Source organism: Zootoca vivipara, chromosome 10 (assembly GCF_963506605.1).
Source record: "Zootoca vivipara chromosome 10, rZooViv1.1, whole genome shotgun sequence".
Taxonomy (NCBI): Eukaryota; Metazoa; Chordata; class Lepidosauria; order Squamata; family Lacertidae; genus Zootoca; species Zootoca vivipara.
Window position 1 is genome coordinate 57,086,513 of NC_083285.1, and position 21,586 is coordinate 57,108,098.

The 21,586-nt window shown below is 44.6% G+C and overlaps 1 protein-coding gene across 13 annotated transcripts in view; it reads left to right on the forward strand.

Annotated features, from left to right (window-relative positions):
* Window positions 1–21,586, forward strand: part of CALD1 (caldesmon 1) — a 184,163-nt gene that overhangs the window by 123,391 nt on the left and 39,186 nt on the right. Inside the window, exon 1 of one of the 13 annotated variants that reach the window (XM_035127501.2) lies at window positions 5,048–5,311. The exons of the other annotated variants lie outside the window; for them this stretch is intronic. Within the exon in view, the coding sequence (XP_034983392.1) occupies window positions 5,265–5,311 (47 nt within the window). The 5' untranslated portion in view covers window positions 5,048–5,264. Of the gene's footprint in view, window positions 1–5,047; window positions 5,312–21,586 lie in introns of those variants that run through there. 13 annotated transcript variants of the gene reach the window in all.

A 21,586-nucleotide genomic window follows, 5' to 3' on the forward strand; every position in this document is an offset into this window, starting at 1 on the left:
CTATCACAGATTTATAAAATATTATGTTCCTTTGTTGCTGGATTTTGCATCACTTTGTGGACTGCCGACATGGAAGTTGGTCCTAGGAAATGTGGTTTTCTAATCAAGTTTCAGTTTGCAGTGAGAGAGGGAGTCGATATGACATCTTGCTACTCCTTTTTTTACAAAGGGGAGCTGCCAGAAGGCAAAAATATGGAAAACTCCATTTTCTGAAATCTCTAGTGGAATGCTCTTCTGATAGAACAGGGCTCCATTATGTTCTGTGAGGCTATTATGTTTTGGAAGAAGGGAGAGTTTTTAAAATAATAATAATAATAACAACAGGTACATAAACTGTTCACGTGAAACCTATCTAGATATTTCTTCACGTGTTTAACAACCGTTAATGTCCTAAACATTGTGTACCAGTAACTGAGTGAAAGCCTGTACTGTACTTTGGATTAATTCGACTTTGCCCTTCATAATTTAGTTGCATCCAACATTTGTAAGTAACTTTCCCAATAAAACCACCTGAAGCTGCATACAGGGAGTGAGCACTATTCAGCAGCAATATTAAAATGGAGAATGTGAACCAATAAAAGCAGCAACCATAAGTAAAAACCTGGTAATCTGTTCCAATGCAGTAAACAAAGCTCGTGGGCTGTGATTTTTTACTTGATGGCTTCAACTTTACGTTTTAAAACAGTGACCAAGCTGCACTGATATATCTCCACTAAAGGAGTTGCATCCATTTTTGGTCTGGTGGTGGAAGGCAGGGAACAAGGAAGCCTACTTCCTTGTTATGGGCTTCCACAGGGCAATCTTTTGATGGAATTGGGGCCAACACTAAAAAAGCCCTGTCCCATACTTTTGGCAGATTTTTCTTTATACCCGTACACTGAAAGGCACATGGAGCAAACTACCTCTAGATACCCCAAGAGACTAGGGTGGTTGATTTGGAATACAAGCATGGAGATACTTATGTAATCATCCTTTCCAGACCCGCCCCCCCTCAAATCTAGCATAGACACACAGGCTACTAACCTCTAGTGAAAACATTGCCCTCAACCAATAAGTCTTGTTGAGGAGGGAGAGAGCCAGTCTTCTGTGTTTCTGTGCTGTCTGTGGAACAAAGGGTTTCCCTTCCTCAGAGCCAGCATGGTAACTAAATGACATACGAGGAATGGAGAGATCTGCCCCTGCTTCTATCCATCTGCTTATTTGCCTGCCAAGAATTCTCTGTTGTCTGTGCCTTTACCATCTATGCCTACTATGCATTGCAGGGGGTTGGACTAGATGACTCTGGGGGTCTGTTCCAACCCCACTATTCTGCTTCTATACCAGGCATGTATACCCTACTATTCTGCTTCTATACCATAGCATGTACAGTAGTTCTATTTCCCTCCCTCCACAATGCAACTAGCAACAAGGGGGGTTTTGTTTGGAGGAAAGGACATGGAGGGAGGAGGTTCAAAACTCTTCCCTTTCGTTGTTTCGCTGATCAGCTCTCCATAGCAATATTTCCTTTTAAAAAAAGAAAACTCTAGTGTTCTATTCAGAGATCTCCCATATAGCATGCAGTTTAGCTCACAAATTAAATGGGATTGTAATTGCCACTGAACCTCAAATTGCTTCCAATTGCTTTGAATATGCAGGTGCTTTCCTCTGCTCCTGCTGCCTATTCCCTGTTTAATTAACCAGATAAGAATCTGCCGCTCCTTGCAACACCCAGAATTAAAGGGCTAAAAAGAAAGCTCTCTTTAAAAAGAAAGCATTTGAATGGGACTCAATACAGAAGGCTGGGTTAGCAATGTACGTTATAAAGGCAGAGTTCCTGTGTATTCTGCAACAACAACCGAAAGTTGTTTGTGACAGTCTTGACTTTCCCAGGTAGTGAAGAGTTAATTTTATTATTTAAACAATGAGCAGATGTTAATGTCATTATGCTGGATTTTTAACAACAAACACATTTCTTTTTCCTGCACAGTGCCATTAGCTTTGTGAAGCTTTTGGCAAATGAGGCTGTTTTCTGAGAAGTGGTAGATGGCTGGAGTGTGTGTGTGTGTGAAGCTGGCATCTCTGAAATAAGGCAGTTGTATTCGTATCTATTTCCCCCTTCCATCTTCAGTGTAAAGTTAAACGGAGAATAAATGCCATGTCTACCAGGAGGTGAAAATAACAACTTTTTCTTTAAAAACAACATGTTTATCTACTAAGCTACATTATTTGAGATTCCTGGCACTTTGCATCTTTTCTCTCCAACAAACCCTGTGAAAGCATGCGGGGACTGAGCTGGTATTCAGACGTGAAATGTTGTTAAACACATGTACCAGAGTTCATTTGGAGAAATCATTGAAGGCGAAATGGTACTACAGATGCACAAATAAATGCCAATGAAAGCAAAAGTTTCCCTTTTATATCAGCCAACTTTCAGGTTGTAAAAATAAATTGAAGCCATTTAGCAATATTCAGTGTGAAAATCTTGTCCTGATCCAGAGAGAGTGACTGGGGCTCAGATCCCCCTGTTTAGACTTTGAATTGCGCATGCAAAAAGTTGCTGTTATTGTTGTTTAGTCGTTTAGTCGTGTCCGACTCTTCGTGACCCCATGGACCATAGCACGCCAGGCACTCCTGTCTTCCACTGCCTCCCGCAGTTTGGTCAAACTCATGTTCGTAGCTTCGAGAGCACTGTCCAAAAAGAGGTGAGGCATTTATGCTATTCCCTTTCCTGAATTCCTCCATGTAATACCAGGGTTATTGGCACAGCGCCCATCTCTGGAGAGAGGCTTCATATACAGTGTGAAACAGATGCTTGATGCTATCAGCTGCCCCTCACTGCTGAAGGTAAAGTCAGGAGATTATATCTAGGCCCGCCCTCCCCTTTTGGAAGGTGATTGGTTCTGCCACCTTTGACGCTGCCAAACATTTGTTGGGTGGACGTCCATGCTGCTTGCTAATACATGCAGAAAGAGTTCCCATTTCATTTTAAAAGAGGAAACACAGGCTGTTTCCCATACTGTTTGGTACCATTGGTCCATGTTTACTTCTGACAGGTCTTTCCAGTGTCTGGTTATGGTGTTTCTGGTTGCTGCGAGTAAGTGGGTTATGAGTTCTTTGTGATGCAGGTGGGCATTATTGTCCTGGAAGATGTTTAGCAAGGCCAATTCTGGGGTAGGTTCTAATGTTTGTTGGGCTATTTCACCTATTTGGGTTGTTGTCCAGAATAGTTGGATTTTGGGGCACTCCCACCACATGTGGAAATACACACATTAAGCAAAATAGAATCATTGTCACCCCACCCCACCCCCACACCCTCCCCCCATCTACCTCTCTTCCCCTTTCCTCCCCAATGTCTCAACAAATGAAACTGATTTGTAAAAAATGTTATGAGAGACATTGCACATATCTTTGTAAACCAAGAAAACCTTTAATAATAATATAGTGGTACCTCGGTTTAAGTTCACAATTGGTTCCGGAAGTCTGTACTTAACCTGAAGCAAACTTTCCCATTGAAAGTAATGGAAAATGGATTAATCCGTACCAGACGGGTCCACGGAGTACTTAAACTGAAAGTACTCAAACCGAAGCGTACTTAAACCGAGGTACAACTGTAATAATAATAATAAAATGTTTGTAAAAGAGGAAACACAGCTTTCATGTGTATAAAATCAAGGCACCGTCTCTGCCGTATTTCCTACTATGGCCTGACATCATATTGCATAACTACTATTGCAGATAATTTGCTGAGCATGCCAACTCTTAATGACTGTGGTGGAACATACCCAACCCGATAGCTTCCTTAGAAAGGCAAAAGGGGCCATTCCCTCATACAGGACAAGACTCTGAGTTCAAGAGACCACATTGGCTGCGATTCCTGGAAGACCCGCTCTCTGCCTTGCAGGTCATTTTCCCTGGGAGGGTGGGGCCTGGACTGACTCCAGCAACAAAAACTGAAGTTGATTAACAGATTCTGGGGCCGGGTATTTAGTGAATTTTGTTGGTGGGCAGTTGTTGCTGTTTTTTTAAAATATATTTTAGATCGTATTATGATTTATGTGGAAATTATTCAATTTGATTGTGTACTCTTTGATATTTCATTATTTATGACTACTTTTGTTATGTTTGTAATTATGTGATTTTTGTTTCATGTTGTAAGCTGCCTTGAGCATGTTTTGAACTATGGAAAGGCAGCAGACAAATGAAATGATGTACGTATGTAAGTTCTGTATGTCACCGTAAAGAACTATGTCAAGATCCCTTAGGGGCAAAACTGTAGGAACGTTTATATAATACAGCAGAGTTAAACAGACTCCTTGGGATCTGTGGACCACCAGTTGGGAACCACCAAACTACTAAGTCCCGTCCCTGGAAGCCCAGTGCAAGGACTTAGGTTTGTGCAACAGGGCTTCCCCCCTCCTCTGCCTGCCCCTCACAGGCTCCCTTGGCCCCAAAATCAGCTCTGTGGGGGGTGGGGAGAACCCAGAGGGTGGAGAAAGGAGGATTGCTCTGTTTGGCAAAACAAAATGCTTGCCTTGACATACCGGTAACTATTGCAATTTCCTTATCCCTAATTCACAGTTTATGTTTGAGAATGAGAGAGAGAGAAAATCTATACCCATGCATAACTGAAAAGAGTATCTTACACATCCTTTCACAAGAATTTTGTTTTTAAGATGCCATGGGCCCTGTGCTTCTGTGTGTTCAGACAGGCTTTTGACCTGAAGCCCCGCTGTTCACACACATGCTGGCTTACCTGGAACGCGGCTCCTGCTGCAAACAGGGCATTTGCAAGTAAACAAACACCTTTGCATTGTGTTTCACATCCCAGCAGCTCAGTGCTCGCTACAGGCAAACCCAAACCGAAGAAACCTCTATGCCGCAGACCGGTATCTGTTTACTGGTGACATCACAGCGGAGCAGCTGGGAGAAAGCTGTAGGATCCTTTCCAGTGTTTGCAAAAGAATGGGCCTGAGCTTTGCAAATGGGGCTCTACTAGAGAGAATGCAGTAAAGGTAGTGCTGGGGTGGGGGGTGGGGGAGCCTGGGATCATGTGATCACAGTGCAGAGGGGACTAAGTGGTTGGAGGATTCGAATACACCAAAGGGTCGTTCCAGGGGAGTTGGCTGACAGGGGAGGGAGCGAAAGCAGCCAATATCTTCTCTAGCTGCCTGAAGGCAACAGGAATATTTTTGCTCCCTCCTTCCACACCCTGCTCATTCTTTCAGCTGCTTCCTCTGAGGCTGTCAGCCGGCAAAGCACCGTTCTCTAATCCCTGCATTCCAGGGATGATCAGCGGAGCCTATTGCAGAAGAAACCTATCAGGTCTTTCCATGTGAGTTCCTGATTTTTGATGCTGTATGTTTGTTTGTTTGTTTGTGTGTGTGGGGGGGGGAGGCATTTCTAACTTTTTGATTTGTGGGGTTTTCCTCGTGAAGTTGGAGAAAAATTGGCTCTGATGGTTCGAAGAAGTAGAATAGGTTGCAACATGTTGGGAGAGCTGTGAGCCAATGCTTTCAATTGTCTGATTCCGTCCCTGCCCCCTCCACCCTCTCTTGCTGTACTGTAGTCAAATTTTGCTTTCTTATAAAAATGGCCACAACTCTGTATGTACGCATTCAGAAAAGATCTAGCAATCAAATTTCAAATGAAAATTGGCTGCTTAGTTGTTATAGAAGTAGCTTTCGTCTATGTGGAATTTGGAGGCTGATTACTCTCCAGGTAAATACTAGACACTGATTAACTCAAGGGGCATAGAAAGTGCTGCGGTATCTGGTGGTATGATATTGAGAGAAGAGTTGTATCATTGCACTGCATGTATTAATTGCTGCGTTACCCCCCCCCCCGTTAAAGTATTGAGGAGAGGCATTGTGTCCCAGTCTGCTATTGGCGAAATGCTCTCTCGATTTTAGAAATTTGCAGAAATGTTTTATGGGGGTACTAAGCAGGGCACAGCAGACCCTAGCAATCAAATCAAAACGGGGGATAGTTTAGAAAGCCTGCTTTCACAACGGCAACAAAGTGACTTCAGTAGAGATGAACATTGTGTACCTTAAACATTCAGAAATAATCACACCCTCAAAGGATCCAAATGTTTCAGTTTTAGTTAGAATGGTTATTTAATTATCATTTGTAAATATTTGTATGCCACTGTATCATAAAAATATATCACAGCGGCTTATGGCGGTTTACATAAAACCGGGCAATAAAATCACAATAGTTAAAAACAAGTTAAAAGCAAAAAGAAACTAAAAACAAACAACATTAGGCCATTGTGGGAGATGTACTCTTAATTGCACAAACAGGCCTGGTTGAATAGAATATTTTTCAGCAGGCCCTTAAAAGTTGGCATGGAAAAGTGCCTGCTGAATCTCTAGTGGCAGGGTGTTCCAGAGGACTGGGCCGATAACACTAAAAGCCCAATTTATTAGTTGTTGTTTTTTAAAATTCACAGTGGATTTTATGGCATAATTCATAATATGAAAATCTGCAGAGGTAATTATACAATTTCCCTCCAAAAGGAGACTTGACAAGATTACATACACTGAATCTGGATAAATTGATGCATAGTGGTAGATATTTCTTCCAGCTGAATGAGATGAGTGGCACCATGTAGACAGTTAACCACAGGGGCTCGTTTTTTTTGTCTTGCTAAAGTCAACCCCGTTTGGCATTTCCACATAGTTCTGTGATTCTTCCAGCATATCTCCAACTATCAGCTCAACCCTTCCCACTCATTCATCAATCAGCTTTGTCAGAAGGTGACACATGCCCATATCATGATTGAGGGTCATCAGGCTGCCTGACTCAAAGCCTCTCAGTGTCTCTTCCCTGTTAAAGGGATAAAGGCTCAGACAGGTATCTAGACGGTGACTTTGTTATCACACGGGCAGCAGACAGAAAACGAAGTAAATATTAAACATTCCTTCGATACTTACATGTCCCACAGCATCGCACCAACGAGCTTCGCAAGTTACTCAGCCTTTTGTGAATCATAGGTAATAAAAAACTTTACTCAAGCGAGTCAGATTTGCAGCAGGACCTAGCAGACTCAGTGGCTCCAAATCCCTGACAGATTGAATGAATCCAACCAAATTCCTCGATTCTGGATACTTAGATTCATATCAAACTACTGGGGTTTTGTTTTGTGTTTTGTTTTAACAGAGCTGAAGTCAGCTAAAGCTGCTGTGTCAAGCAAAGGTTATTGCAACAGGTCAACTTGGTAGTGCAACCTCTAAAATGATAACCTGATATTAAATGCAAAAATGCACATGTGGCAGATTTGCCCTTTCTGTGTGAGAACTGAGGCCAAAATGGCCCCAGGAATGGGTTCTTTGGGAACTCTTTTTAGTGTGTAACGGGACTTGCAGAAAATAAAACCACAAAATAAAGTTGCAGGGTAGAGTGCTCCTGCTCTGCAGGCCGGCCAGCCGGCCATACCTACTTTTGGGATGTTCCATTCCATTTCTCATTCAAGATGGTTTTCCGCTTTCCACCCAGCAGTCAGCCAGCATGATGTAGTCACTGGGAACGCTCTGACTTCATTGGGGGGTCTTGGCCCCCACCCCCTTAGGGCTTTTGTACTACTGCAGACCTTGGGGTTCTCTCCCCAGCCTGCTGATACCCCCCTGTTATGCATGGATGGTGTCATCTAGGCTGCCTAATAATTGACCCTCTACATGCATTTGTTATTAAAACTTAGGATAATATACAGCATTCATCTAGTGATTTTATGAGTGCTTTTAGCACCTCACTTACATTGCATTTCCACAACAGTTCTGCGTGGTGGGTCATTATTATTATTGTCCCTATAATTAGAGATGGAGGGCTAAGGATAAGCACGATGGCTTCTTGAATGTGCTGTAGTAGTTAGAGTTTTGCTAGGACTGGGGAGAACCAGGTGGATAATCCAGGAAGCTCACAGAGTGGCCTTGGGCTACTCACTCACTCACTCTCAGACCTGACCTACCTCACAGGGTTGTCATGAGGACAGAACTGAGGTGGGTGGGAACAGGACTTTGTGCAGCAGCCTGAGTTCCTTCAAGGAAGGGAATAAGAAATATAATCTTGCCTACTGAGCAGAGGCAGCAATACACTGCATAGCCCTTACCGGGGAAGAGCATCAGGGCAGGGTTATTGCCCCCATGACCTGTTTGTGGGACTCCCACAGACGTCTGGACAGCTGGCGTGGGAAAGAAGATTGGGAGCAAAGTTGAAATTCGGGGATCCCATGGGGATCTTCTTATGTCCTTGGAGAAAAGACAAGTTAGAGGCGACATGGCAGAAGTGTACAAAAAAGTATGGATGGAAAGTTGATAGAGAACCGTTTTCCTTCCTTTCTCATGATGCTAGAACTCGTGGCCATTGGATGAAGCAGAAGGTTGGAGGGCAGAAAGCATTTCTCCATGCAGCGCACGGTTAAACTCCGGAACTCACTGCCACAGGAGGCGTGGATGGCCCTCAACTTGGATGGCTTTGAAAAACAATTGAACGGTTCCTGGGAGGATAAGGCTACTACCCCTGATCTCCACCGCTGTTGGGAGGCACAATGCTTCTGATTAACGGTTGCTGAGAACTGCAGAAGGGGAGGGTTGCTGTTGTACTCAGGCCCTGTTTGAAGGCTTCCTGTCCTCACAGCATCTGGTTGGTTGTGGTAAGGACAGGATGATGGAGTCGATGGGGCTCTGGCCTGATCCAGCAGAGCTGTTTCTAAGTTCTTAGAAAATGAGTATTGAATGGGGGACTTCTGAGCCCTAGGACGCAGTCTCTTAACCATCATTTCCATTAACTCTTACTACAGCATATTATTAGCAGTCGTATTTGTTAAATACCCCCTATTCTCCCCAAATGAGTCTATTGATAGCTATATCTCTGAAAACAGAACAATATAGCTTGTCACCACTGCCTTTTGTAGCCAGAAGGTTATCAGTACATTGAATGAAAACTATTTCCATTCAGGATGATATATTTGTGCCTTTGCCAGTTTCCACTGGTCCCTCTAGAGGTTTATCTCTCTCCTGATTGAAATAATAATATTTCCGTACAGAAGTATTTGGTTGTGTGTGCGTGTGCTTTGCATTCATGTGTTTGTGTGTTCCTAGTTTTCCACCACTGTAAAAAAAATATTTTCTCATTTTAAAGGTGTTGTTTCCCCTCACCTACTCCCTAACTTTTTCCGTGCCATTTTTGGATGTACTCCCCCCCCCCAATCCAATTGGCTCTCAAAAGGATGGAATTTCGTACGTTCTCATTGGAGTTTCTTGTGTCTTAAGGAATAAGACATCCCAAAAAGTAAAAGTGAAGGTGTACCTGTGATTTCTTTATATATATATATACAGTGGAACCTCGGTTTATGAACACCTCGGTTTATGAATTTTCGGTTTATGAACACCGCAGACCCATCCGGAACGGATTAATTCACTTTCCATTACTTTTAATGGGAAAGTTCGCTTCAGTTTATGAACGCTTCAGTTTATGAACAGACTTCCGGAACCAATTACACCCATGTTTCAGTTTATGAACGCTTCAGTTTAAGTACTCCGCGGACCCGTCTGGAACGGATTAATCCACTTTCCATTACTTTCAATGGGAAAGTTCGCTTCAGTTTATGAACGGTTACTCTGCGGACCGTCTGGAACGGATTAATCCACTTTCCATTACTTTCAATGGGAAAGTTCGCTTCAGTTTATGAACGCTTCAGTTTATGAACAGACTTCCGGAACCAATTGTGTTCATAAACCGAGGTACCACTGTGTGTATATATATATATATATATATATATATATATATATATATATATATATATATATATATAAATGGCTTCCAAGTGTCTTTTCATAAAAAATTCTTTCACAAATTTCTTTGTACAGACATGTACAAGGGTTTTACGATGCATTAAGGGTTTTACGATGCATTAACGAATCCCTGTGACGGGGTGAGCTCCCGTTGCTTGGTCCCAGCTCCTGCCAACCTAGCAGTTCGAAAGCACGTCAAAATGCAAGTAGATAAATAGGAACCGCTACAGCGGGAAGGTAAACGGTGTTTCCATGGGCTGCTCTGGTTTGCCAGAAGCGGCTTTGTCATGCTGGCCACATGACCTGGAAGCTATACGCCGGCTCCCTCGGCCAATAATGTGAGATGAGCGCGCAACCCCAGAGTCGGTCACGACTGGACCTAATGGTCAGGGGTCCCTTTACCTTTAAGGAAGGCAAAACCTGCAGAGCAGGGAAAATTCCTTCCCGGCTCCGAATAGGGCAACCCTTACAAAACCATAGCAAAGCCCACAAAACATCCTGGAAGAAAAGGTTAGGACACCAACACAAAGGCAATAACGACAGTGGGTGGGTGATGCTCCTGGCTGAATGTGTGTACTGCCGAAAGCAGCACCAGCTGCATTATATAGGCTGGGAGCGGACCTGAATGAAGACTGCCACACTCGGGTCCACTCCCCAAGCCCCACCCCCCAGGCCACCGAGGATTGGAGGATATTTCAAATCAGGTCTGGTGGGAACCTGTGATGCTCCACAGTGGCCGGGGAGGAAGCAAACAGTTGCCTGCACGATGGCATTGTTCTGGGGGCTAGTGGAGCTGCCGTGATAGGTCACAACCACCGGCCACCCTGAACTGGCAAGCAGTGATTCTGTCATAATTGAATATTGATCCTTCTGGATACTTTGCTTGTGTTTACTTTGGCTTTCAAAGAATCCTGGCTTAGTGTTGAATTGGTTTAAAAGCAACCCCCAGTCAGCGTATAAGCAAGCCATCTTCAAGCTACGTCTAATGAATTTAATACAGTTTAGTCCATAAAATGAGAGGTGCAGGGTTCAGACTTGCCTAAGCACCAACTAAGAGTTTGCTTCGCTGGTAATCAGGCAAATGCACTCGGCATGTGCTGAGAGGCACTCTGTACTTTTACATGTTACAGGATGCAGAGCTAAAATTAAAAAATTTAGCAGAGCTAAAATTATCAAGAAGACAAGATTACTCTTTTTTTTTAAAAAAAAGCAAAAACATTTTTTTTAAATTGGTCACAAATTCTGATGCAGCTGCGCAAACCCAACTGAACTCCCAGGCTTTTATTTCTTCCCTGATCCTTTTAATTTCTGATGCGTGCTTTATTTTATTTTGCTTTTTTATTGCTGATGTGCAGTGTATGTTTGCAAAGTAAACTTTAGGGCCCAGAGGTTGATAACAGAGATTGTCCTAATAAGGGCAAATAAAAAATGCACAGCTTTTATTGGCGAGGTCAAATAAATGAGGCAGTGCATATATTAACTCTGAGGAGGATATGGTGTGGTTTGGCCTGTGCAGCGGTGGTTTGGCTTAGCTGGTCACGAGTCAGTTTGTTCCCTTGTATAGAGTCGATGGTCACGACATTATAGCCTTCCTTCCTTCCTTCCCTCCCTTCATTATATTTTATGTATCTGCTCAATGAGTCACTCACCGGTGCAGGGAACAAAGCTGAGATACCTGGGGCCAGAAGATGGTGTCAGAAAAACTGTTGAATTCATTATTTCAGTCACAGACCAGTTCCAGCCCACATACAACATCAGGGAAATCATAAAAAACGATAGGGGTACATTTGAATTTGCAATTAGACACAATGGTAAAAAATACACATATAGCAACAGTTTAAAAATATATAGATTAAAACTCAGTCGCTAACATATAACCTAAAATTGTCATTCAAGGCCTAAATCATTATGATAGCACAGCTTGTTCCCTAAGTTTTATGGCAATCACACAGAATTTGGCTCCCCTTAACGTGATCTCAGGATCCTTGTCCTCTACCAGGGATTTTAGACATTGAAGTTCAGATTCATTTGGAGATTTTTGCATAGCAGGGGCACTAAACACCAAGAGTATATCCCCGTAGAAACAGCAGCGTAACAAGGCATGAGAGACAGTTTCTACCTCCATCAAGGCCGCAGGGGCAGACTCGTTCCGTGTATGGTTTACCCTTGAATCTGCCCTGCAATAAGGCAGATGGTAGCACGTTGAACAGAAAAACTGTTGTCCCACTGTGAATTGGGGGCTCCTCCCCATTTATTGAGCATACACTGTGGTTTGCTTGCATAAAGCTTACATGGAGTTTACACCTGGGCTTTAATTGAGGATATGCGGAAAAGCTATATGACAATGATAATTCATCCTCTATCTGTTCTGATTTGCTTGCATGATGCTTACACACCACAGATCCATTATATCCTCACAGACAACCCTGCGAGGTAGGTTAGGCTGAGAGAGAGCGACTAGCCCACCCAAGGTCACCCGGTGAGATCCATGGTTGATTGGGTATTTGAATCAGGGTCTCCCCAGTCCTTCTTTCCAGCCACAGCACCAAAGTGATAATGTGCCCATTTTCACAGAAGTAGAGGTGTGTTCTGTGAAGGTCAGAACTGTCAGCGCATAATGCTCTCCCCCGTTCATTTTTGACTCGCAGGAAGTTACTTTTACACATCATTACTGAGGGGTGTGCAGATCCACATTTTAAGCTGAAGCAAAGCCTAGGTTTGTGCCTCTGTATTAGCATATCTTAACCATTTTAACCAACCCTTTCATTCCTCTGTTTCTCATTTTCCTCTGGAGTTTTGTGCACTGCTGAAATTCAGTGCCACAGTGGAATGCAAGCTGGGAGCATAGCTGCCAACTCTCCCGTTTTCCCAGGGAAACCCCCGTTTTTACTTACGTTTTCCTGGTGGTCCCCCGTATCACTTCGTCTCCCGTTTTTCTCCGTTAATTTCTCCTGCCGGCGGCCATTTTTTTCTGATATGCCCTTCTATGGGCACAAAAAATGGCCGCCGCCGGCTTCAAAAGTCGCATCTACGCATGACCAGAAGTGCGTAGATGCGACTTCCGGTGTTGGCGGCAGCCATTTTGGTGCCCGTAGATGGGCGGGGCAACACCGGAAGTTGCGTCGACGCACTTCCGGTCATGCGTAGAAGCTACTTTTGAAGCTGGCGGTGGCCATTTTTGGTGCCCATAGAAAGGCAAAGCGACACCGGAAGTTACGTCGACGCAACTTCCGGTGTCACCCGGCTGCCAGTCCCGGATTCTGCAGTCCGGGACTTGGAAGGTAAGGCTGGGAGATATATATGGGCCCTTCCATCCGTGCTTTTCAGAAGATCAGCCACCCTGCTTTTAAGGCAAGGATATGCCCCACCAGATATTGATGGATTTCCATCAGCCCTGACCATGCTCTCTGAGGCTGACAGGAGTTCAAAGCCTAACAGGATCAGGCTCCTGCTTCTGTCTTTGAAAGGTAGGGCAAATCTGGCCTGTGGCTCCTCTTCGCTGCTATTCTGCTGGTCGCTGTCAACTGGACTTCTTCTGACCATCCTCCACCCCCTGCCCTTTCCCTCAGTGCTTCCTCCTGGAAAGGAGCTGGAAGGGAAAGTTTTCATATGGATGTCACAGCAGAAAGGGAACGCAAAACGTTAAAAATATATTCCGCTTATTTTTGGTGCTTTGAAAGTGCCCGTCGGTAGCACAGGAAGGAGGAGGCGGGTGTTTTAAGAGTGCCAAGTGGAACAAAACAGATGGCAAAGAATCTTCCCTGTCTGCTGTAGCACTTGCAGTGAAGAAACAATACCACATTCTTTCAGTGCTATATCTCCTCCTTTTTGCTGCTGGGATGGATTGGTGAGGATCTATGGAGCATGTTTAGTTGCCTTGGTTTCCCAGATTTTAAGACTCAACGGTTCTAGTTTTAAAAGCTGTTCTCGGAAACCATGAGAGCTAGAAACTTAGCAGGAGTGTAGATAAACAGATAGACAAATGTAACATCCTGTTCATGTATTTCTTCACCTTTTTAAAACTACCTGAATAGGGAAGAACTAGAGCATTCCTTGTGGAAGCAGCAGATCTTCCATATGGTCAGGAAAGGCTTCTGCCCTACCTGGAATCCAGAGTCAGGATTCTGATTTGGGCAGAGCTCTGCTTCATGCTCACTTTAAGCCTGAACTGCGAGACCTGTTTGCCAGAGCTTGGAATAAAGGGATGCAACAATGTTTTCTTTGTTCCAAACGGCAAAGATCTTGTGTAGAGTTCTGCTTTGATCTTTCACCTGAGGTTCTACAAAGCCTACTAAAGTGCAGCAGCGTGAGTCATTTGCAAGTGTGCTGCAAAGTGCTTTGCAAAGTGCTCGTTAACTTTAAACGGACCTGAGCTGTGCTGTGCAGTCTTCTGCACTGATTTAGCAGCTGGATTCAAAGACTTAACAGTTGATAGCATTGGTTAGAAAACTCCCGCGGAGTTAACAGTGACCAAAGGAAGAGAGAGAACATCAGATCAGAGTTCATTGTGGGAGAAAATAAATCAGCCTTAGCACTGAGAAATCTCCACCTGACAAGTCTATGCAGTGGTACCTCGGTTTGTGACCACAATTGGTTCCGGGGAGCCGGTGTCTCCCCGAGTTGGTCGCTCCCCGAGGCGCACTTCTGCACGTGCATGAAGTGCCGATAAAGCGCTTCTGCACACGCGTGCGCTGCGCAGATCTCTTCTGTGCATCCGAGTGCTGCGGAACCTGGATGTAAACACTTCTGGGTCTGCGGTGGTTGGAAACCGAAGCGGTCGCTCCCCAAGGCGGTCACAAACCGAGGTACCACTGTATATATAGCGGCCAAATAGGAAGACCCACCCCAAATGGCGTTCCTACACTTGGTCATTGCTGCCAACTTGTGTGTGGCCTAGAATAGGCAAATAACACAGTGCCCACTTGCTACAGTTCTAAATCATGTCCAAGCCACCAATCTCTCCCAGAGTGTTGAGCATATTGTTGAGAAATGGGAGGCATGGGAGTGGATTTCGGGCACATTAGGGCCTGTGGAAAAAATTTCTGTGTGGTTTTATCCCATGCCTCTGCAGAAAACGAACCACGGTTTGTTCTGCTTCTCAATTTTGCGGAGGGTGTTTTAGAAATAATAATAATAATAAAAATATGCTGTTCTTTGTTATTTATATAAAACTATTCTTGCAAAGAATGAGAAAACAGGAATTGCAGCTTCCTGCAGGGCAACTGTGGAATTTGCTGCCACAAGATATAGTCAAGGCTCCCAAATTTGTGTCTTTAAATGGAGATTAAAGAAACACTAATAGAGGATAAGGCTTTTCAGCAACTGTTTGCAATAAGGGCAATGCACCAGCTCCAATATCAGAGGTGGCATGCCTCCTTGAATGCCTGTTGCTGGGGGTCATGAGCTGGAGAGAGGTCTGATGCTCATCTCTTGCTTGTGGGCTTCTCATGGGGGTCTGGCTGGCCACTCTGAGAACAGGACGCTAGGCTAGATTTGTTACTTTCTTAAAGCCTTTCAGTCCAAAAACAGACTCAAGTGGGACAACTGAGAAAGGATACGGAAGCAAGGGGGTAAAGAGGAGAATAATATGTGATTGTTTCAGTTAGCACATTTTTGGGATGAGTTGTAGTTGGGCTTTAGGGCTAGCCAGTTGCCCCAAAGATCTCCCTGACGTATTTTGAGGATAAGTGTGAAGTCAAGGAAGTGTTTTCATGGATGCATTCTCAAGGGCATTTCCGGGCCCGAAGAGCAGCAAGGGAGAAAGTGTGGAATCACTGGAGAGCTTTCTCCAATGCAGGGTTCTCAGAAGTTGTCGGACTACGAGCTCTGTAATGCAGCCAGCATGGCCAATGGCCAGGGGTGATAGAACTGCATGGAGAGATCCAAGGTTGGGGAGGTTGGTGTTAAAGGAAGCAAGAGATCTTCAGGAGCCTCAAGGTGGTGAAGCTATAAGACAGTGGCGGAGTTCTCATTCTACCTCCTAACATGCACAGGATTGTTGCTAAACATAAATTTAGCTGATAGCAAAAGAGCGCAAATCAGGAATGCACCAGGAAAGGAGAAAGAAGCTCGTGCGTGAACTCAAGGCAGACACTTTTATGACCCCCACCCGCCCACCCATGGTTCCTTATTACAACATTTTGTTAGAACTTTTGTAAATGGCATCATTGCTGTCATTCATCAGGTGGCTCATTAGCGACATTTTGCAACCAACGCTTTGTAAGTCTAGCACCAACCAAAGCTAAGCAGTCTTCCTTGTGTTATCTTTGGAACAATTTTTAGCCACCTTGCACTGCTTTTTCACTTAACTAGAGGCAAAGATGAGCATATCAACATGTGCATAGGAACGTTTTGTGCAATTGAAATCAAATTGGATGAAACCGCAGATTAAATGTAAGAGGTGACTGCAGACTCCGAACTCAGCCCTTTTTCTGTAGCTCGTTCTTTGGCTCTCTGAAAAGCCTTTTTTGGGGTAGTTGGGTTGTGAATCTGAAACAGAATATATCTATTTTAGATAGAACATATCTATATATCCCCTACCATAGTAAGCTACAGTTTCCCCCCTCTCTGAAGAGTCTGACACTCGGAACGGTGTGCCTTTAAGTTAAAAGCCCTGAAATAATTGTGCCTGCGAACACCTGATACAGAGCCTTGGCTTTTGTTTGGCTCAGTGTAGCCAAATTGCCTACAGGCTTTTAGCCATAAAACATATCACTCATGCTGTGTGTAGGCCTGAAGCCTCTTAAGCATAATTACAGCAGAACTTTGCAGCGCCAGAAATGTTAAATATCTTGGCAGTGAACTTCTCTTTGTAAGAAGCTTACCCAGGGCCAGATCTACAGGAGGTCAACTAGGATTGTGAGGGTTAAGAAACCTGCTTTGTATCTTCATTTTTGTGAACTATTACTTTACACTTCTTCATATTTATACCCTGCTTTTCATTCATTGCGGAACCCAAGATGGCATAGATATGGTTCCCAGGTGGCCTTAACATCCAGGCACTGAGCCGACACAAAAGCTGTGTCGGCACAAAAGCTGGTTAAACCAGGAGCAATTTGGGTTAAATTTGCCTTTTCAGAACCACAATAGTGACAGTGCTATAGCCTACTGGTTTTGTCTACAAAGGCACTCCTGATATTTTCAATACCCTTGGATGTCCTGTTTTCCTCATGCTTATCTGCAAGGAAAGATGAGCTCCTTTGTATATGAGGGATAAGTTAAAGGCAATGGGTTTTGTGCCGCCGTACGTTTCCAAACTGTTTGAGCACGCCTGGCACTGAGTGTTAATCCAAATAATGCAAATATTTCTGTTGTTCTCGGGATACGTTCAGAACTTTCAGAATTTCAGGACTTTTTTACACGACAATCTTCCTGGTTTATTGCTTATTCCTTATGCACCTCTTGATCATAAAACACTTCAAAGAAGTTGGAGAAAAGACCATCAGTCTTAGCCATTTTATGAAGTGGGAACAGGGATGGGCTGAAGGGAGGAAGTCAAATGGTTTTGAAGTTGGGGTGTGTGGAAAGGAGGTGGGACTCACAGCTGTTCATGGAGGCGCAGGTCAATTCTGTGTACAGGGCAGCTGTCTGCCAGCTCCATCTGGTACACAGGCTGACCCTACCTGCCCGTGGACTGTCTTGCCAGAGTGGTGCATGCTCTGGTTATCTCCCGCTTAGACTACTGCAACTCGCTCCACGTGGGGCTACCTTTGAAGGTGACCAGGAAACTACAATTAATCCAGAATGCGGCAGCTAGACTGGTGACTGGGAGCGGCCGCCGAGAGCACATAACACTGGTCTTGAAAGACCTACATTGGCTCTCAGTATGTTTCTGAGCACAATTCAAAGTGTTGGTGCTGACCTTTAAAGCCCTAAACGGCCTCAGTCTTGTATACCTGAAGGAGCGTCTCCACTCTCATTGTTCAGCCCGGACACTGAGGTCCAGTGCTGAAGGCCTTCTGGCAGTTCCCTCACTCTAAGCCAAGTTACATGGAACCAGGCAGAGGGCCTTCTCAGTAGTGGCTCCCGCCCTGTGGAACGCCCTCCCATCAGATGGCAAAGGAATAAACAACTATCTGACGTTTAGAAGACATCTGAAGGCAGCCCTGTTTAGGGAAGTTTTTTAATGGCTGGTGTTTAAATGTATTTTTAATCTCCTGTTGGAAGCCGCCCAGAGTGGCTGGGGAAACCCAGCCAGATGGGTGGGATATAAGTAATAAATTATCATTATCATTATCATTATATGAGACCTGCCTTATTCATGGCTACAGTGGTATTGTGAGGTTGGTCAACAGTTATGTTTGCAAGCAAGGGTACTGAGGCTGAGAGGTGGTGACTCGGTGTCTCACCTCATAGCAAATGATAGTTTGGTTTCCATTGGTAGAAAGGAAGTTCATCAGCATATTTTAAAACTGTACAAAAGTGCTTGGCAGAAGTATGCTGCAAATCCCCCACTTTGAAGAAAGATCCTTTCTGCTGTGCATGGTATCTATCCATCCAGCAAGTATATGGAGAGGTTGGTGAAGTAGGAATGTGGGGCATCTGATTCTTGTTAACTCCACATGCCACACAGCTCAGCACGGCACATCTTTGGGAAGCCAGGTCTCCCTTGCCTCCAAATCAGCACAGTTTATTTCAATTAATGTGAAATTTCACAGTCCGCTCTTGTTTAGTGTGGGTCCCTTTTCTTTCACACGCATGGCTTTCTGGTTGCTAGCAATAGTTAGTCCACCAGCTGGAAAGGGGGGGGGAGGAAACACTTCATGGGTACGTATCAGCTAGGAAACGCACGCAGAGCACTTCCCTGTTGGTTGGGAAGCCTGCTCTCTGGTAGAAAAGCCACCACAATGGGGACATTTCTCACCTCTCTTATTAGAATATGGATATAGCTGTGCAATCTAATTTGAGCACAACCTTCTAAAACAGGCATCCCCAAACTTCGGCCCTCCAGACTACAATTCCCATCACCCTGACCACTGGTCCTCTTAGCTAGGGATCATGGGAGTTGTAGGCCAATACATCTGGAGGGCCGCAGTTTGGGGATGCCTGTTCTAAAACATAGGATTATGAAGAAGAGCCCTGGTGAATCAGGCCCGTCTAGTCCAGCGTCCTGAACCAGCGGCCAGTCAGATGCCAGTCAGAAGCCTGCAAGCAGGACTGTGGTGCAATGCATACAGAGGTGTTACATCCCAGTTTTCCCTCTCGAGGTGAAATGAGAATTGCTGCCCCACTCTGCCTCCCTGCAGTGCCTCCTCCTTTGCTGGGCTACTCGCCTCCTCTTGCCCCACTACACCGCCTCTGCCAGTCGTGGTGAAGTGGCCCTGCCATAGGCACCAATTTTCTGCCAGATCTCATTTCTCACGCTCCATAAGGTCTCACAAGATCTGGCATGAGAATTTGGTGCTGCTTCTCTGACAGCGGTTGGGCAGCTGCTTCACCCTACTTCCTGGGTGGGCTGGCCCTGAATTAATATTACATTATGGAACGCACTCTGTTGACCGCATGTCCTCTGTTTGAAGGGTTGTCTGGTCCAAGTCAGCTTAAAGATAAATAACTCTAAGAAGGAAGAGCAAGGGGGTCCTTTGTAGCAGCACATCAACCCCAAGAGACTAAGCAGGCACACACCTGGTCACAATCTTCCCCATTGCATGGAGATGAATTTCTTTTGAATGAAAGTAATTGTTTCTAAATTTGCCTCTGTTCATATGAATTCACATTTGCAAATTTTATGCTAGTGTCTGTCTTTCTGTCCTTTTTTTTGGGGGGGGGGAGTGATTAACTTTCTCTTTTGGCACTGTGTGACTGGCTACCCTAGCATCAAAATTTATTCCATTCCAAGCGAGGTACATACTCCATAACTTCCATGTTTAGTTCTTTTATTTTGCCAGTGTCTGTGGTTTCCACTTCTAAATTCTCCCACTCAAGACAGTGATGGGATTTACAATACCTGGCCAAAGAGATTTTTGGTGTTGCCACTAAGTTTTGTATTACTGTGCACAATGCAAACTAACGTGGAGAACTGAATTGGAGATTGGGAAAACGAGAAATTGAGAGAAGCTGAAAATGGTGGATTTGCCATCCGTAAAAGACAGGAGTGTGATATCCCACCTTTTGACATGTGTATCTTCTGGGTGGTCTGTGGCAAAGGTTAAAAAAGGCTGCCCTCCCAGAGCACTGAGTCTCAAACCCATCGTAGATGCGGCAACCCAGCAAACCATTGTAGACGTCGCATATTGAGCACATTACTCTCTTTGGCTTTGGGATGCTTCCAGCAAAGCCCTTTTATCTTTTCGGTGGAGGCAAATTTAACATTGTTTCAGTAGCTGAAGGTTTTATTTTTGCTCTCTTTACAGGCTGCCTTGCCTGCAGTTCTTCCTGAGATATAAGCAGGAGGCAATTTATAGACTTGTTGCAGATGTGTTTCGTAGAATCAGCTTGCGTTTCATGCTATGAAGCAAATGATCAGTCTTTCTACCCCCCAAAATAGGGACTGCCTATAGATATTGGTGGACTTTATCCAATAAAGTAGCCTATAAATACATAAAGGAAAAGTAAAATTTAAAGTTGAATCTTGTACACAGCAAGGTGGTGATGTTTAGAAGAAAAGTTCAGATTTAAGGTCTCTAGAAATGCTCAGAAGTGGGTCCCCTTGTGAATTCTTTGTTGATGTTCCTTTCGAAGGTGCTGGCTGCCAGAGTTCGTTCTTCACACTTTAGATAGTTCTACCTCACAGACTGGTGCATGTAACACACCTCTTATCTATTAGAGGTGGATGGATAAGCCAATTTCTGTTCCAAGTCAGTTTTCCATGTGCTCAGTCATAGCTCTGTATTGCCCTATCTTTTTTGTTGAACTTGTGCATATCGGTATGCATTTTCTTGCTAGGTCACACATTTTTGTATGCTTTGCTTTCCCCCCTAAAATTCCTAGGAGTGTTGTACACAATTTTAAGTTCATGTGTGCAACTTCATTGCAAAAATCGAATAAGTGCTTAATCCAATAGGCAGCTGTGTTTTAAGCCAAATGAGAAGAACCCTGCTAGAGCAGACCAAAGACCCGCCTGGATCAGCATCTTCTTCTCACATTGGCCAATAAGGGAAACTTTCAGGTAGAACGTGAGCACGGCCAGGGCCGGCTCTAAGGCAAAGGCTGGGTGGCGCAATGCTGCGCCCGCCAGACAGCCGCGCTGGGAAATGGGGCGGGGGGGGGGGCGCCGGAGGGATCTTCGCACCACGGCGCCAGATACGCTTAAGACGGCACTGAGCACAGCAGCACTCTTCCCCACTAGTGGTTCTTGGAAACTGTTATGCAAAGGCCTACAGTTCCTAATACTGGAGAATCTATAAGGCACAAACTGTTTGCTTTAAAATGCAGAACAAACTAATTTCTCTTTCATCGCTATTAGCCGCTCAGAATAGCAAGAGGTCTTCAGGCAGGGCCGGCCCACCCATTAGGCAACCTCCTCAGGTGGCGGGATTGCCAGGGGCAGCAGATCCTGTTGTCAATTTTTCTTCCCCTCTTGTTGCTGATGTAGATCTTCACTCACCCCTTCTTCCCTGCTGCGCAAGGGTGTGCTATTTTGGGCTTTGCTGACTTAGGCCAAACTGACCTAGGCCGGTCCTGTCTCTGGGCTTGGGGCAAGGGTTTCTCCTAATTATGTTACCAGGCTTTAAAGTCAAGATGTTGCGGGTTGAATCTGGAACTTCCTGCATGCAATGCATGTGCTCTACCATTTGTGGTCTCATAGGGAGAAGGGACAAGTCTTCACATTATAATTCTCGGTGTGCATCTGAACTCATGCAATTGGGGGCCCTTGA